This window comes from Oryctolagus cuniculus, chromosome X, assembly GCF_964237555.1.
Source record: "Oryctolagus cuniculus chromosome X, mOryCun1.1, whole genome shotgun sequence".
NCBI lineage: Eukaryota > Metazoa > Chordata > Mammalia > Lagomorpha > Leporidae > Oryctolagus > Oryctolagus cuniculus.
In genome coordinates this window covers 134,238,003-134,255,279 of record NC_091453.1, presented here as the reverse complement: position 1 = coordinate 134,255,279, position 17,277 = coordinate 134,238,003, and the positions used below count along the sequence as shown (strand labels likewise).

The following is a 17,277-nucleotide window of genomic DNA, read 5'->3' as shown; positions in this document are numbered from 1 at the left end:
TATCAAGGAGCCTTTGGTCAGGGGACAGAGACAAAAACTCAGGATTGCAATTATAATATAGTGTGATGAGTGATAATATGAATGAGCATTAGATGCTATATAGAAACACAAAAAGGAAGTACCTGACCTGTTTCGAAGTTCAGAGATTTTCAGAAGAGGACACATCTAAATTCAGGAAGACAGAATCAGATTTTTTAAATAAGTATGATAAATATTTCCATTAAAAGGTCACAGCTATTGCAAAGATTAAGAAGAGAAAAAGAATCCAGCACTGAAGTCTAAATAGCTAAGTGTGGCTAGAAAACAAAACTGAGGGCAAAAGTAAATGAGAGATGGGACCAGAGAAGGGAACAGGGTGTGATCATGAAGAATCTTCTAAATCATATTGAAGAATTTTACCCTGAGAGCAGGCGAGTACTTGCTGAAGGGAGGGACATGATCAGAAATGTCCTTTTAGAGGAATTAAAATAAAAATTAAGCAAAGTATTTCATTTGAGACCTGCAAAATGAGCAAAAGTTTACCGGGGACCTAGGAGGAAGGTATTAGAAATGAGAAACAATGAAGGCCTGAACTACACTGTGATAGTGGGGGACAGCAGAGAAGGAATGGATTGAAATACTTCTTGTAAGAAGATGGCAAGAATCTGAAGAAGAAATCAAATGTGATTCTGAAGTTTCAGGTTTAGCCAACTGAGTGTTTGGTGATGCCTTTAAAGAAGAAAGGAATAACACGAAGAACAGATTTTAGGTGAAGTGTTTAACATACGGTAAAATTTATTTTTTGTTCTTTTTGGTGTATAGTAATAAAATGTTTACTGGGATGATGGAATATCATTGTAGGAAAGAAAGTAAGGCAGCAGGTTAAAAAGAAATCTCAGTAATGTAACTTCACCCTAGAAGACACAGATGACTACATCAGGACACAGGTAAGGGAGACACAGTGGACAGACAACATCTCCTCCTACAAACATATTTTAATTAGATTACATGTTCTAACCTCCCTTGTAGCTAGATATGGCTACGTTACTAAATTCTGGCTCATAAAATGTGAGAAGATATATGTCCTATTTCCCCGTCTTGCCCAAAAGGGATTGTATTTCCCTTCCCTGGACATTTTCCTGGGAACTGACCAGAAACACATATATTATAAGCTTAATAAATTTTTGAAGAAACTGCAAAGTCATACTTCTATGAGGCTGAGATTATTTAACCCAATAGCAATCTCTGGGCTCCCAAACCTACTGGCAGGAAGCAGACTACAAAATATTTACAGTTCTAAAATGACATACTCCTTGACACCCATTTTAGATGTGGCCAGAATGGATAATGGGCCAGGAAGAATCTCCTGGAAAGCACAGTCATGAGTCATGGAGAAAAGAGGTAGTTTCTCCAAGAAGCAGTTCCCTAACCACGCCTTACCCAGAGCAGGCAGTCTCTGAAATTGGCGTGATTTAGTTACTTGATCACTGCTAGGAAGCAGTGACCTCTACATTTTTAATCTTTCCTTTTCCAAATAGGTGTTTTCAACTCTCACTTTGGTGATCCTATTCTTATTCCACCATTACCTATTGAAGTGGGCTGGGGAAGCAGGGGAAACATATGGTTTATTTTTTAATTGATAGTCAGTGAGTCCAAAAGCCACTCCTAAGCCAAATGGAGAGGACTATCTATTACCCATACACTCTGGACTTAGACTTAGCTAGATACAGAGCTACTTTCCTCAGGGTAGAAGCATGTTCTTTGTTGGAAAGAAGAGTATATTCATATATTTCAGTGGCCAGACAGTAAAATGGAATACTGCAAGTCATCTCCTGATATCCTATAATTTTCTCTATGGCAACAGAGTTATAGCTGAGTCTATGACTGAACAGCCAGAGATGACATGTTCTGGAAATACTGGGCAAGAACTCAGCTATTACTTTGGCCAGAGGTGGAAGGTACTTGGCCAAACCACCTCATCACCCACAAACTGCTCATCTTTGGACTATCTCATTTTATTTTATTTTATTTTATTTTATTTTATTTTTTTAACAGGCAGAGTAGACAGTGAGAGAGAGAGAGAGACAGAGAGAAAGGTCTTCCTTTGTCGTTGGTTCACCCTCCAATGGCCGCCGCAGCCGGTGCGCTGTGGCCGGCGCACCGCGCTGATCTGATGGCAGGAGCCAGGTACTTATCCTGGCCTCCCATGGGGTGCAGGGCCCAAGCACTTGGGCCATCCTCCACTGCACTCCCTGGCCACAGCAGAGAGCTGGCTTGGAAGAGGGGCAACCGGGACAGGATCTGGTGCCCCGACTGGGACTAGAACCTGGTGTGCCAGCGCCGCTAGGCGGAGGATTAGCCTATTGAGCCACGGTGCCGGCCTGGACTATCTCATTTTAATTCACATTACATCTTGGAGTCTCTCTCTCTCCCAGTGGTTTAGACTAGATCCTAAACTGTATACAAGATAAGCCCTGGAAAATGATAAAGACCTTCTTTTGAGACAAGAATTAAGGAGGGTCCGGTGCCATGGCATAGTAGGTTAGTCCTCTGCTTGCGGCACCAGCATCCCACATGGGCGCTGGGTTCTAGTCCTAGCTGTTCCTCTTCCAATTCAGCTCCCTGCTATGGCCTGGGAAAGCAGTAGAAGATGGCCCAAGTCCTTGGGCCCCTGCACCCACATGGGAGACCAGGAGGAAGCACCTGGCTCCTGGCTTCAGATCAGCCCAGCTCCAGCCGTTGCGGCCATCTGGAGAATGAATCAACAGAAGGAAGACCTTTCTCTCTGTCTCTCCCTCTCACTGTCTGTAACTCTACCTCTCAAATAAATAAATAAAATCTTTTAAAAAAGAGAATTACGGAAATAGATATGAGTTAAGTGGTAAAAGTACTCATGAGGAAGGTTGAGGCCCTTTTTATCTGATTATTCCGATTTCCCACCTATGTTATCTCCCTTAAGCCACCAAAGTGATCTTTCTAAAGCAAAACCTGACATGTCAAACCATGGCTGAAAACCTCCAAGGCCTCCTATTGCTCATAGGGTAACATCTAACTTCTTAGGAACCTACAGTTATCTAAAAATGCCCTATGGTTTCACGTTTTCATATTTCCCTACCTGCTGTTTCTTCTAACTGGAACATCATCCCCTTACCTACTACCTTCCCTCCTCTACTATAATTATCTAAGGATGAGACTGTCTCCCTCATTAAACTATAACCTCTATGAGGGAAAATATTGTATCCCCAGCACCAAAGTGCCCGGCAATAATTAAGTATTCAGTAAATATTTACTGAAAGAATGAACAAAGGAATATTATGTATCTTAGCTGTATCATTTCACAGAGCCCCATAACAGTCATTTTTCTATCTAACATTTCCATATCTTAAAAATAAAACAAGATCACTTCAATAATAGAATAAAACAATTTAAAACAAATCATAGAATAAAATATAAGTAATTTATAAGTAATAAAACCAGATATTTTCTAAGTTGCTGAAGGTTACTGTTCTGTCATCTTATTCAAAGTATCCATGTAGAAACTTATTTTCTAGCTTTCCACAATTCTGATTACAATAAGAGAATCCTTTTCTTTCACCCTCTACTACAGGCAGAGTAGAACTCACTTGCCATGTGAGTAAGTTAGTTTGTTATTTTCAGAAGGTATCTTGGCCAGAATCTGCTCCGTAACCTCAAGGAAGTTTCCTCCACACCAAGCATGTTTGGCAAGGATAGTGGTTCCCCTGGCAACAACAGCAAAAAGAATGGCCATGGCTTCAATCTATCAAAAGGAAAAAAAAGATACAGATTTAGAGTATTTCCCTGACATGATCTATCAAAATAAGCTTACTATCACTTATCAACATCTACCTGGAGATAGTAAACTTAACAAAGTCATAGTCTTCTACATGCTTACATATAAAGAGACATACAAAGTACACACATACATCATTAATAGGTGCATTTAAAAATTATTCATCACAAACTGAAAAGCAATGACCATAGATAGCAAATGGACATAAAGATACAATAATCATTGAATGTAATAATCCCATCCTGAAAAATTATCCTAGAGAAATAGGTCAACAGAAATTAGACTGTACATATACAAAATAGTTATTAACAGTAATAGCCCATATTAAGTGCTTACTATGTACCAGGCACCATTTTAAGTATTTTGCAATTATTAGTTCATTTAATCCTCACAACTCAATGAGATCATACACTTTTAAAAATATTTATTTATTTATTTTTTTGAAAATCAGAGTTACACCAAGGGAGAAGGAGAGGCAGAGAGAGAGAGAGAGAGAGAGAGAGGTCTTCCATCTGCTGGTTCAGTCTCCAATTGGCCACATCGGCTGGAGCTGGGCTGATACGAAGTCAGGAGCCAGGAGCTTCTTCCGGGTCTCCTATGCGGGTGCAGGGGCCCAAGGACTTGGACTATCTTCTACTGTTTTCCCAGGCCATAGCAGAGAGCTGGATTGGAAGTGGAGCAGTTGGGACTAGAACCGTCACCTATATGGGATGCCAGTACTGCAGGCAGCTTTACCTGCTACGCCACAGCGCCAGCCCTAATTATACATTATTTTGATACTCCTATTATACATGTAGAAACTGAAGTATAGATAACTTAAGTAATTTGTCCAAAATTATAGAATTAGTGATAGAGTTGTGATTTAAACCAAGCAAATATGATTCTCAAAACAATCTTATCTCTAAACAGTACAGTGTCTTTAGTATGAAGGAATTATCCATCATAGAAAATGAAAATAATCCAAACCTTTCAAGAGAAGCATGGTTTTGCAAATTTATAGTAAGATATTTCCTAAACAAAATATTATTGAAACGGCATGATAGGAGTTTAAGATATTTTCCTTATGTTTAGCTATGAATATGTGCTGTTTTTTCCTACACATTGGCACAGTTTCTCCCATTTGAGGGCATAAACATAAAAAAAGAGATGAAAAACACCTTATTTATCTTCAATTAACTCTTCAACTTAATGTTATATGTTTAGCTTTATTCAATAGACCACTGGTTCTCAAACTGGACTAAGAATATGAATCTTAGATAGCAGAATGATAGTTGCTAAAAGTTCAAATTCTTGGCATCATCCTCTAAAATTCTGATTCTGTAGGCCTGAGGTGGTGCTCTGGAATCTCTATTTAAAGGTTTATTTATTTTTTATTTGAAAGGCAGAGTCAAAGCAAGAGAGAGAGAGAGAGAGAGAGAGAGATCAATCTTCCATTCGCTGGTTCACTTCCCAAATGGCCATAACAGCTGGAGCTGGGACAGGCTGAAACCAGGAGTCTGGAACTCCGTGCGGGTCCTCTATGTGGGCGGCAGGGGCACAAGCACTTGGGCCATATTCTGCTGGTTTCCCATACACATTATCAGGGAGCTGGGTCAGAAGTGGAACAGCAGGGAATGGAACTGGTGCCCATATGGGGTGCTGGAGCTACAGTTGGCAGCTTAACCTGCTGCAACACAGCGCTGGCCCCTGAAACCTGTATTTAAAACAAGATTGTCTGGATGCAAGTGATTCACACAACTATATTTTGTGTGAAACACAGCAGCAGACTCTAAAGTGCTTAAGATCAGGGAACCTACTGAGTTCTGATTGGAATCCCAGCACCAAAGGACAGCACACACAACAGAGGGAAGTCATCTGTTTCTTGGGCTCAACTCCTCTTGCAGTCTTTTGTTCATTCTTGCTCTAGAAATGAGGTTGCTCCCCAGGGTGATGTCTTCAGTCAATCTCTTTTTAGAATTCTCCTTACACATATGTTGCAAATTCTAGTTTCCAAATTACTGCCTTATACTTTATCTCCCTTGATTATGTAACATACTTCAAAAATTGTTCTATTTCTTAAAATAATTGTCTACACACTATGTCTGCTGCTCTTCCTCCTTTTAACTCTTCAACTTACTATAATCTGGCTTTCACCTTTAACACTCCAGAAAACTATGGTTTCTGAGACCATCAACAGCCTGTGCTACAAAATGCAGCAGTCACTTCTCTATTCTCACCTTAGTTGACCTCTCAGGAATAATCAACATCACTGACAAATCCTCCTTCTTGAAATACTCCTATGTCTCTAGCTGCATTTTGTCTTTGCTGATTCTTCTTTTACTACCTGACCTCCCTCGGGAATTGATTCTGCACCCTTTTATCCTCAGATGAGTTCACTAAACCTGCCATTTTAAACATGATTTATTTGAAGACACACTGCATACAGAAAAAAGAATACTGTTAGATATAAAACACAAGTCATAACCAAAAGTTGAAGGAAAGACAGATGAATAGGGACCCACAAAGATGACTGAGGAAAACCAACTGGGAAAGTGAGAAAAGTCAGAAGAGTGTGGGAGCCCAAAAACCAAAGGGAAAAACGCCTCAACAAAGGACAGATGTCAGCTCCTAGATGTGGTCACTCACACAGAGAATGAAGACTGTAAAAACAATAACTGAAATTTTATAAGTAAGTAGGTCACTGCTTAAGGTCAGAGACATACAGTGGAGTGAAACAAAAATACAAAGAGGAACAGATAAGAAATATGGTCTCTTGAACAGATGAAAAAGTAGCAACCTCAGCCCCTGCCAAGCTTAAGAAGAAAACTGAACTTGGCAACAATTAGCATAAAAAGATCTAGCTGTTCTAGTGGACTGTAAATTCATTATGAACCAACCACTTGGGGTAATCCCTTAAAATTCTTACATAATCTTAAATTATATTAATGGAGTATCTTGGGGTCAGTATTGTGCTGCAGGTTAAGTCACTGCTTAGGATATCAGCATGTCATTTGAGCACTGGTTTGAGTCCCAGCTGCTCTGCTTCTGTTCCAGCTCCCTGCTAACATGCCTGGGAAAGCAGCATCAATACTTGGGCTCCTGCCATGTACACGGGAGACTTGGATGGAGTTTCTGGCTCTTGGCTTTGGTCTGGTTCAGCCCTGGCTGTTGTGGCCATTTGGGGAGCAAACCAGCAGATGGAAGAGCTCTCTTTTTCTCTGTCTCTCTCAAATAAATAAATAAATAAATCTTTTTAAAATAGGCTGTCTCAACTTCTTTTAGTACTATTGTTATTATATTCTATGCTGGTTAGAACATATATGTAATATTGAATGCAACTCTGAGCATAACACTTCAAGACTGGACAGAGAACAGTATGGGTGAAAGATCAGGAGATTGTGTCACCTGAAGAATGGCTGCAGGAACTAGAGATATTTGACATAAAAAGACCTAGAAGGAACATGACAATAGTTTTAAAATTTATATAAGGTATAGTTGCCTGGAACAGGTAGCACATTAATGAAAATATAACTATAATCAATGGCTACAAGTTATAGGGAAGCAGTGTTTTTGTTCAATGAAAGCAGTTCTCAATTAAAAAATGACTGGTAAACATTATTCACATAACAACAAAACCTTTACTTTTCTTCTAGATGTCACTAACAGGAACTATTTGTTAATTTTTATGAATATAAAGATAATACATTTCATGTATTGCATAGGTACAATTCTAAGAAGATGATCATATCCCCCCTTCCTTTTTTTAATTTTTGCAAAAAACATAATTTCTATCCACTCTATAGTCACAGGCTTAATGCACCACTAGCCATAATATTCAACAAGTAAAAAGTAGAAAGACCACAGTTCCACAGAATAAACAAGAGCTAAAAACAAATCAGAAGATGTCTGTTTAATTCCTGTACATTTCTTTAAAGATTAATTTACTTATTTGAACATCAGAGTTACACAGAGAGAAAAGGAGAGGCAGAGAGAGAGAGGTCTTCCATCCTCTGGTTCAGTCCCCAATTGGCTGCAACAGCCGGAGCCGCACTGATCCGAAGCCAGGAGCCAGGAGCTTCCTCCAGGTCTTCCCATATGTGTGCAGGGGCCCAAGGACTTGGGCCCTCCTCCACTGCTTTCCCAAGCCACAACAGAGAGCTGGATCGGAAGTGGAGCAGCCAGGCCTCAATCCGGCGCCCTTATGGGATGCTGGCACCACAGGCAGTGGCCTCACCTGCTATGCCACAGTGCTGGCCCCTCATTCCTATACATTTTTTTGTATTCTATATTAACTACCACCTATCAGAGAAAACATGGTATTTGTCTTTTGAATTCTTCTCTCCTATTTTGCTAAATATCTCACCTGTAATAGAGTGTCACCTGTCCCTACTGTAATTCTTTAGCAATATAATCTATAACATTTTAATGGGCATTGCGATAACAGAGACAACTGTAGCAGCAGAAAGAACATTGTAAAGATCTGGCTCAAAGATTAGCAGTATGTGAATCCCATAATATGCTAAATAAACATAATATTCAAGAAAAGAATTGGGGGTAGGCGTGGTGGTGCAGTAGGTTCAAATGTCACTTGTGGCACTGCATTTCATATTGGGGGGCCTGAGATTGAGTTCCATCTCTGCTTCTGATCCAGCTTCCTACTACTGGGCAATCTGGGAGGCAGCTGATAATATCTCACGTACTTGTGTTCTTTTCATTAATGTGGGAGACCTGGATGGAGTTCATGGCTCCTGGCTTCAGCCTGGCCCAGCCTCAACTGTTGCAGGCCTTTGGGGAATGAACCAGTGGATTTAAGAGTGAAATCTCTTTCTCTCTGTCTCTCTACCTTTCAAATAAATAAAAATAAACTTTAAAAAATCTGGTATAAGTTTTCTGTGGCTGCAATAACTAAGTACTAAAAACTGGGTGGCTTGAAAAATAGAAATTTACGATCTCATAGCTCTGAAGGCCATAAATCCAAAATTAAGGTGTTGGCAGGGCCACACTCCCTCTGAAACCTATAAGGGAACATCCTTTTTTGTTTTTTTTTCCTTCTTTCTAGTTTCTGGTATTTTGCTGGCAATATTTTGTGTTCTTTTGGCTTGCAGCAGCAGCACTTCAAATTCTGCCTCTGGTGTCCCATCGTGTTCTCTCTGTATTTGTGTCTTCACATAGCATTTTGTCTATCTCTTCTCTTTTTATAAAGACACCAGTCATACTGAAGCAAGAGCCCACTCTTTCAGCATGACCTCATTTCAGCTTACATCTGCAAAGAGTCTATTTCCAAATAAAGTCCCATTTTCAGGTACTGGGGGCAGGACTTAAACACAGCTTCATGGAGGGCATAATGTAATATACAACAAACTCCTGCTTTAGAAATTTACTATTCCTCCTTACTCAATCCTATTTTCTCCTTTCCATATACATCACCCCAACTTGCCTTCCTCTCTCTCCAAAACATCTATCCTATCTTTGTTTTCACTAATATTAGAGGAAGGTCCTTAGAAATATGGGCCAAAATGGCAATCTACAATAGTTTGGAGTTAGAAAAGCCTGTTTCTACTGTGTTAAGGTTCCAAGAAAAAGGATTTTTTTTCCCCACAAACTAGGATTGTTTTAAAGGCTACTGGAGGAATCCAAATGAGAATTCTAGATGTAGGTTTTTTTTTTTTTTAAATAAAAGAGTTATTATAGGGGCTGGCACTGTGGCATTGTAGATTAAATCTCTACCTGCAGAGCTGACATCCTGCCAGTTCGAGTCCCAGCTGCTGCTCTTCTGATCCAGCTCCCTGTTTATGGCCTGGGAATGCAGTAGAAGATAGCCCAAGTGCTTGGGCCCCTGTACCCACGTGGGAGACCTGGAAGAACCTCCTGGCTCCTGGCTTCAGATTGGCCCAGCTATAGCCATTGCGGCCATTTGGCGAGTGAATCAGAAGATGGAAGACTTCTCTCTGTGTCTCTACCTCTCTCTGTCTGTAACTCTGCCTTTCAAATAAATAAATAAATCTTAAAAAAAGTTATTATAAATTGTGGAGAAGGCTTTGAAATCCACCAAATTAAAAGATTAATAATGTGCTACTGGTTGACATAATAATGTTGATGTCATGGATAACATAATTGATAGAGAAAAATGCATACAGATTTCCAAACAATAAGCTCACAAAAGAACTTTGAGAATATGCTCATTTGTAAGTAACTGTATTAGTCCATTTTTTCAATAACAAAATACCAAAGGCATGCTGTTTTATAAAGAAAAAGGTTTGTTTTGGCTCACAGTTCTAGAAGTATAAAGTCTAGGGGGGGCTTCATCTGGTGATGACCTTTTTACTGGTAGTCTTGAGGTAGTACAAAGCATAACATGAGAAGAGACAGAGAGTGTTCATGTTTTCATGTTTCTTCCTCTGCTTATAATCATGGCAGCTCCAATCTAATGATCTTATCTAATCCTAATCACTTCCCAAAGGCCCCATCTCTAAACAACATAGTTGGATTAAGTTTCCAGTCTCTTAATACTTCACAATGGGGACTGAATTTCAACACATGAAGCCTTGGAGGACACTCAAAATATATCCCAACCTTAGCAGTAAGAGACTGCAAGTATAGAACAATTTAGTATCAAAATAACAAGGGCACAAATGTTTTTCTCAGTGGAAGCATCTTCAAGTACAGGTTGAAGACAGTTTTAGGGAACTGAGTATAGGGAAAGGCCAAGTCAATGTTCCTCATATTCAAATCCATGTGTTCTGAGAAATTTTTAAATTCCATATTTTTATTTTGAAAACACTAAAGTATATAAAGAATATTCTAGATAATTTGCATGAATATCTTATAAATGAGCAAAAGTACACAAGTCAGTGATGTATTTACATTCATGTTTAGGAACGCATAAATGCCAAGAAAGTCTCTAAAATGACAGTGCTATATTCCTATTGTGTTTTTAATTTATTATAAAGACAAAATTTGTCTTTTACAGTAACAATTTACAATTGAAAAATATCTACATGGACTAAGACCTGAAGAATTGAGACTTCTATCTGCCATTCTGAAAATGACAGTGTGGCAGAATAACATTAACATGTAAATTATCTCAGGCTAAGAAGAAAATAATACTCAAAGATCTGTTTGTACCAAGTGGAAATCAAATGATAGCATAACATGCTGTACAAATAAGTGAAAGAATTAACTCATTGCACATAGTAATAGTTGATGCAAAATTAAAAGATTCTGTATCATTACTTACTTAAAGGATATTATTACGTTAATTATTGCAGCAGTTCATAAGAACTGTTTCATAGGAAATACACAATGGAAAATGTTTCCACCCCAGTATCATAAGCATACTGGCTTATTAAATAAAAGAAAGAGGTTGTGTAAGGTGATCAGGAGACATGGGAACTCATTTTAGGAGGGGGATATGGAATAAGAGAAGGCACAGGGGTGAGAACAACTGAAGAAGGTAAATAAACTAGCCTGATACAATGGAATGCTCCACAACCTGTGAATGAGAAGGTTAAGGGATAAGGCTGATGACCTTACACAAAGAAGGCCTTGCATAAATTAGGTCATTTGAATGTTATCAAAATAGTCTTTCTATTTCTGTTCAACATGTAGGTACTGAAAGTTTACTGTATGACAGCCAAAGTAGTACACACTGGAGATACAAAGCTTCGGAAGAAGAGACTTCTATACTCAATGGAGCCATAGTACAATGGCGGCAGACAGACATAAACATATACATCCAATAGAGTGTGATGAATGAATAATCTAAAGATGTCTCAAATTGTTCAAGAGATTTCTGAAAGGAATTCCTATGTATCATGAGGAATTTCCTTAGTATACTCTTAGGATTATTTCTCCATGGAAGAAAGGTGAAAGTGTCTATTTTACCCTCACTTTCCTAGTGCTCAGCCCAGTGCCTCAAATTTTTGCTTAATAAATGAGTATATTTTGAGATGGAGGACAACTTTATATTAAGGAGTACTTTGAAAGAATAATTTCACTTCCAAATTATCTCCCTAAGTCAGATAATGCAGTTGAACTGATAGTAATGCAATCCTTAACTCTTTTGTCTTGGTCTTAAGAGGAAAAAGCCAACGACAAATAAACCACAAATTTTAATGTAATAACATTGGAGGAAACAGAAAACAAAGAACAAAGATTGCTATGATAGACAAGGGAAAAGGTGTTTTAAAAAGTTAGATCAAGACTATTCTTGTTGGTACTACAAATATCCTTTTTGAGAATTCCAAGACACAATCCAATCCCTCTGACTTTATTAGGATACAATCTAATCCTGTCAAGTCAATCACCTGCTTTACTTTGCATTAACCAAGATATAACATCATCTTAATTGTCTTCTTACCCCCACCCTCAAAGCATGTAAATATTTGGAATTACTGACCTATGTCTTCTTTGCAGCTATAACTCCTGTATTTAGAAGTGTGTCTAGCATATATGAGCTGTTCAAAAACTATTTGTTAAATAATCCCATATGACTAGATTTGTTCTGTTACAACTATTCAAATGGAAAGAATGTCCCAAACCTGACAATATTCTCTAGGATCAAAGATGGGCGAATGGAGGTACAAGTGGTTGGGAGCAATTAATTAGACAGAAAGAAAATGACTCGGCAATTGATTGTGGGAGTAATGGGAGAGGGAAGACTATACTGTATGATCAGAGTTTGGTAAATACTGGCTGTTAATAAAAATAACAGTAATCTGCAGCTCTGATACTGAGGAAATGGGTGTGAGCGGAGAAATAGCTCCTATCCAGCTGAGAAAGGAGAGGTCAATAATGGTTGGTGGAAGAAAGATGCACAGGGGGCTAAGAACCCCAGAGGAGCATGAACAGCCAGAAGTAGGAAGCAAAGGAGAATATGACGTCATCGGCCAAGGGCGTCAAGTCTCAGGCGATCTCTGGGGATTCAAAAGCTACAGAAAGGTCTTGCAGAATGGGTACTGAGGAAAAGTCAGCATTTTCCTCCACTTTAACGTCACCTTAAGTGACGCACTGTGATACTCTGTAACTCGAGGCCTTTTCAGAGATAGAAAAGGTATTCCGGCAAAACTGGATCTGCCCAACAATTCGAACTGTCAACATCAGAGAAATCCAAGTCACCCTTGCACTGCCTCCTCGCTCCCCCCACCACCTTTTCATCAACAGCTCTGCGCTCCCTCCGCCGTTGTCTCCCCGCCTCCCTCAGAGCGAGCCCTGGTCCATTTACCTGTCTGGGCACCCTTTGTGGGCGCACGGGCTCAGGACCAAGGGACTCAGGTCAGCGTTGGGTCGCCGATTGCCCGCTCCCAGAGAAGGTTGTGACGAGACGCCGCTTACTTCCGCGTAAAGCGCCCCGCCTAGCGTGGCCTCCTGGGAGTGTGAGTGCTCCTCCAATGGGCGCAGGCGGTGGGGCGGGGCCTGTTGCGTTCCCAGTCACCGGCCCTTCCCAGGAACCGAACTGCATTTCGGGAGTGGTAGTTCCGATTGGCGTAATCCCGAGTCTGTGACACAGTCAACAACTCTCCTTGTAAATAACGTTAAATGCTTTACAAGGATACAGGAAAACTAGAGGATACAGGACTACAAAATAATATACCAGAACTGTGTGGGCAGGATAAATGAATTGTCGAGCTTGCTCCGCCATCTCCCAGCTTTGTCTCAGCAGGTTAGTATTATCGCCTATTAATTTACAAACAAAATAGAAGTCATCTGACAGAACTCTCCACTTTCGCCATGAAATTTTCTAACTTTCTTAGACCCGTCACCAATCCTCTTTCCCCTACTTTTGTAATAACAATAATAAACTACCTTCATTTAATCTAAGACCACCCTCTTACATCCCTATTCCTTCTTGCCAGGTCAGAGTCTAGCTTCTCAATGGTGAACCCTTCCTTCTCATGACTCAGCGGCTCCAGGCTTACTCGCTCTTTATTAGCATATTTTCTCTCTTCTGAAACAGTCCGCAGTCACTTCTCTCAGTCCCACAGCCTCAGCCTCCTCACACACAGACTTAAGCCAGTGGCTTTTCTCCCACCTCTCCATTCCTGCCAAAATTATTTGTGGTGTTGCTAAGATAAATACTTTGTGGCCATTGCCATACTTCTGCTCTCCAACATTTAAAAATAATTATTTCCTCCGTTTTGAAGTCCCCTGGGTTCTTAGCTTTTCCTAAGACATCACTATCTTTAGGTTCTCCTCTCACGTCCATGGCAGCTCTTCATTTTCCTTTGTAATGTTCCCATTCCATAGGGCTGTGCCCTACACTCTATCACTTCTCACACTCTTCCTGATGGTATTAACCATTACCATTGCTTTGGTTATAATCTGTATAGTGATGATTCCCATATAAAGGAAGCCCAGACAACACTCTTGTAACTCTGTCAACTATTTAATGGCAGCTGGGAATCTCTTTCAGGCACCTAAAACTTAATATAATCCCCAATTGACCTAATACATTCCTGTTTTCTTTTTTTCCCTAACCTGCATCCTTTCAGTGCCCACACCGGAAAGCTGGGTATCATCTTGAATGCTGTTACTCCCTCAAAGCTCACATCTAAACAATAAGTAAGCCATAATAATTCTTTTGTTTTGTTTTGTTTTTGACAGGCAGAGTTAGATAGTGGGAGAGAGACAGAGAGAAAGGTCTTCCTTCTATTGGTTCACCCCCCAAATGGCCGCTACGGCTGGTGTGTTGCGGCCAGCACCCTGTGCTGATCCAAAGCCAGGAGCCAGGTGTTTCCTCCTGGTCTCCCATGCAGGTGCAGGGCCCAAGCACTTGGGCCATCCTCCACTGCCTTCCCGGGCCACAGCAGAGGACTAGAGCCCAGCACCCATATGGGATGCTGGCGCCGCAGGCGGAGGATTAGCCAAGTGAGCCGCGGCACCGACCTAAGCTATATTAATTTTGTCTCTTAAATATCTTTTCTCACTTGTCAGTTTCAGTTTTTCTCAATTTAAAATGAGAATCATAGTAGTATCAAAGATTGGCACAGTGATTAATGATCAGTATTGCAAGGCAGAGTATATAAAGCAGTCAGGGACAGTGACAATTTATTGAGCAGGTGTTATTTTTGTCATTAGTTATCCTTCATTGTGTCTTCATTAGGTCATAATGACAGCTAACATTTACTTTTATTTAATTTAGATGTAAAGAAAAGGAAAAAATGAGGAATTGTGAAATGTTTTGTGTATGTTACCTTACTTGATTCCTCAGAACTTTTCCAAGCACTGGAAAATGTACTGGTCATGAGGCACTGTGTACATTGTTATGCTCTAACAAATGCAATATATACCAAATTTTGTTTATTGTGTTCACCTCTGGATAGATTATAGGTGAACTAAAGTACATTCAGAGAATTGTGACTAAAATAAATTGGGCACTGGAAATCAGGAATAATATTTCTGTACCTATAGTATCTCCTTTACATATTCTTTACCTCCACTTCCGTTCCTCATGACTTTAGATTACTCTAAGACAAAATCTGACCACTTTGCAATCCTGCTTAAAATCTTCATTGGATCCTCATTATATAGAAGATAAAGTCTAAGGTGCTCACAAGACATTCAAGACTTTTCATGATCTGATCATTGTGGGGAGCATCTTGGACTAGACTAAGTTACTGGAATTAAGACTTATTCTATGCATCTGCTCTCGCACAATATGGCGCTGGGAGAGGAGGCAACAGCTTCTACCCAGCTGCCTCTCACCAACTTGACAAGCTGCAGGACCTGCTCCTGATTGGAGGAGAGCAGCGTACTCGGCGTGTGGGTAGCAGAGTTGGGATTGGTGGAAGAGGACTATAAAGGAGGAGAGAGACAACATGCACCAGGAACATCTAAGGGGAACACCTGAGGAACACCTGTGCAGCCCCCGAGAGAGCCGGCCGGCGGTGTGCCGCTCCCCCGCAGAAGTGGGGAATGTGGCAGGGGGAACCGCCCTTCCACGGAGGTGGAAGGGACGGTAGCCAACCCGGGAAGAACCAGCAGCAAACCCGGGGAGGGCCGAGCAGACGAAAGAACAGCGCAGGGTCCTGTGTCGTTCCTCCACGAAGACGGGGAGCGACAATCATTCTCTACCTCTCCTGCTTCAAATTTTGCTTTCCCCATCACATACCCTATGTTTAAGCCTGTTCCTGTATGGTGGCTGTGATGGTTTTGTGTCAACTTCACTATGCTACAGGGTGCCTACATTGAACATCAATTTTGGGTGTGTCTGTAAAGATGTTTCTGAATGAAATTAGTATTTTAATTGGTGGACTCAGTAAAGTGAGTGAGCATCATTTACTCCATTGAGAGAGGACCTGAACAGAACAAAAGGAGGAAGAGGAGGAATTTGCCCCCCCCTTCCGTATCACTGCTTCATTTGGGACATCTTAGCTCATCTTCTGCATTTGGGCTGGGATTTATACATGTGGCTCAATAGTGTGGTGTTACTTGCAGGTTTTTGTAGAAGCACTTTTGTCAGGCTAAGGAATATACTTTTTTTCTGTTATATTTATCTTCATTATTCCTCAGTACTTCCTTTCCTTTGTTATTAATTTCTTTTTCTTTTTGTAAGATTCCTATTGTCTAGATATCAGTACATTGGTACATCAAATTCAATTGCTGACATCTCTTAGGTTTTCTTTAGATTTTATTTATTTATTTATTTGAAAGTCAGAGTTACACAGAGAGAGGAGAGGCAGAGCGAGAGAGAGAGAGAGGGGTCTTCCATCCGCTGGTTTACTCCCCAATCGAGCACAAAGGCTGGAGCTGCGCCAATCCAAAGCCAGGAGCCAGGAGCTTCTTCTGGGTCTCCCACTTGGGTGCAGGGGCCCAAGGACTTGGGCCATCCCTCCACTGCTTTCCCAGGCCATAGCAGAGAGCTGGATCAGAAGTGGAGCAGCCAGGACTAGAACCGACGCCCATATGGGATGCTGGCACTTCAGGCCAGTGCATTACCCCACTGCGCCACAGCACCAGGCCCAGGTTTGGTTTTATATATATGTGTATTTGGTCTCTCTCTCTCGCTCTCTCCTTTTTTTATTTTTTTGCATTCTAGGAGAATTCCTCATTCTTATCTTCCAATTCACAGATTGACTTTTTTTAGTTGTTTGCATTATCCCATTTATCTTGATCTTCATTATTTTCATATTATTTCAAAGGCAGAGAAAGAAGGAGAGAGACACAAAGAGAGATAAAGAGACCAAGAGAGATATTTGATCAGTTTGTTTACTTCCCAAATACCCCAACAGCGGGGGCTGGACCAGGCCAAAACTAGGAGCCTGGAACTGAAACCAGGTTTCCAACTTGAGTGAGAAAGACCTAAGTACTTGTACCATTATCTACTATCTTCCATGTTATGCATTAGCAGGAAGCTAGAATAAGTGGAGCTGGGATAAACCCAAGTGTCTCAAACAGTGCCAAATGCCTGCCGGAATCTTTATCTTTTATGCGATCTTTCATTTCGTTCTTTTTATGTTGTATTACTTTTGTATCATATTGCTAACATCCTCTCTTACGTGTTATTGTAT

The 17,277-nt window shown here is 40.4% G+C and overlaps 1 protein-coding gene and 1 long non-coding RNA gene across 6 annotated transcripts in view; one reads left to right on the top strand and one right to left on the bottom strand.

The window, feature by feature from the left end:
- VAMP7 (vesicle associated membrane protein 7) overlaps positions 1-13,160 on the bottom strand; it is a 59,439-nt gene extending 46,279 nt beyond the window's left edge. For 2 of the 4 annotated variants that reach the window (XM_017338149.3, XM_070066507.1), the window contains exons 1-2: positions 12,993-13,146; positions 3,603-3,757 (exon numbers count right to left, since the gene is read on the bottom strand). In XM_017338149.3, the coding sequence (XP_017193638.1) occupies positions 3,603-3,748 (146 nt within the window). In that variant the 5' untranslated portion in view covers positions 3,749-3,757; positions 12,993-13,146. Of the gene's footprint in view, positions 1-3,602; positions 3,758-12,992 lie in introns of all 4 variants that reach the window. The other 2 variants (XM_002722201.5, XM_070066508.1) reach the window with 2 other exon arrangements.
- Positions 13,161-13,237: 77 nt separating this feature from the next.
- Positions 13,238-17,277, top strand: part of LOC103345407 (uncharacterized) — a 45,200-nt gene continuing 41,160 nt past the window's right edge. Inside the window, exons 1-3 of one of the 2 annotated variants that reach the window (XR_515324.4) lie at positions 13,252-13,430; positions 14,260-14,329; positions 15,229-15,359. This is a non-coding gene — a long non-coding RNA (uncharacterized lncRNA). Of the gene's footprint in view, positions 13,431-14,259; positions 14,330-15,228; positions 15,360-17,277 lie in introns of those variants that run through there. The other variant, XR_007915614.2, reaches the window with a different exon arrangement.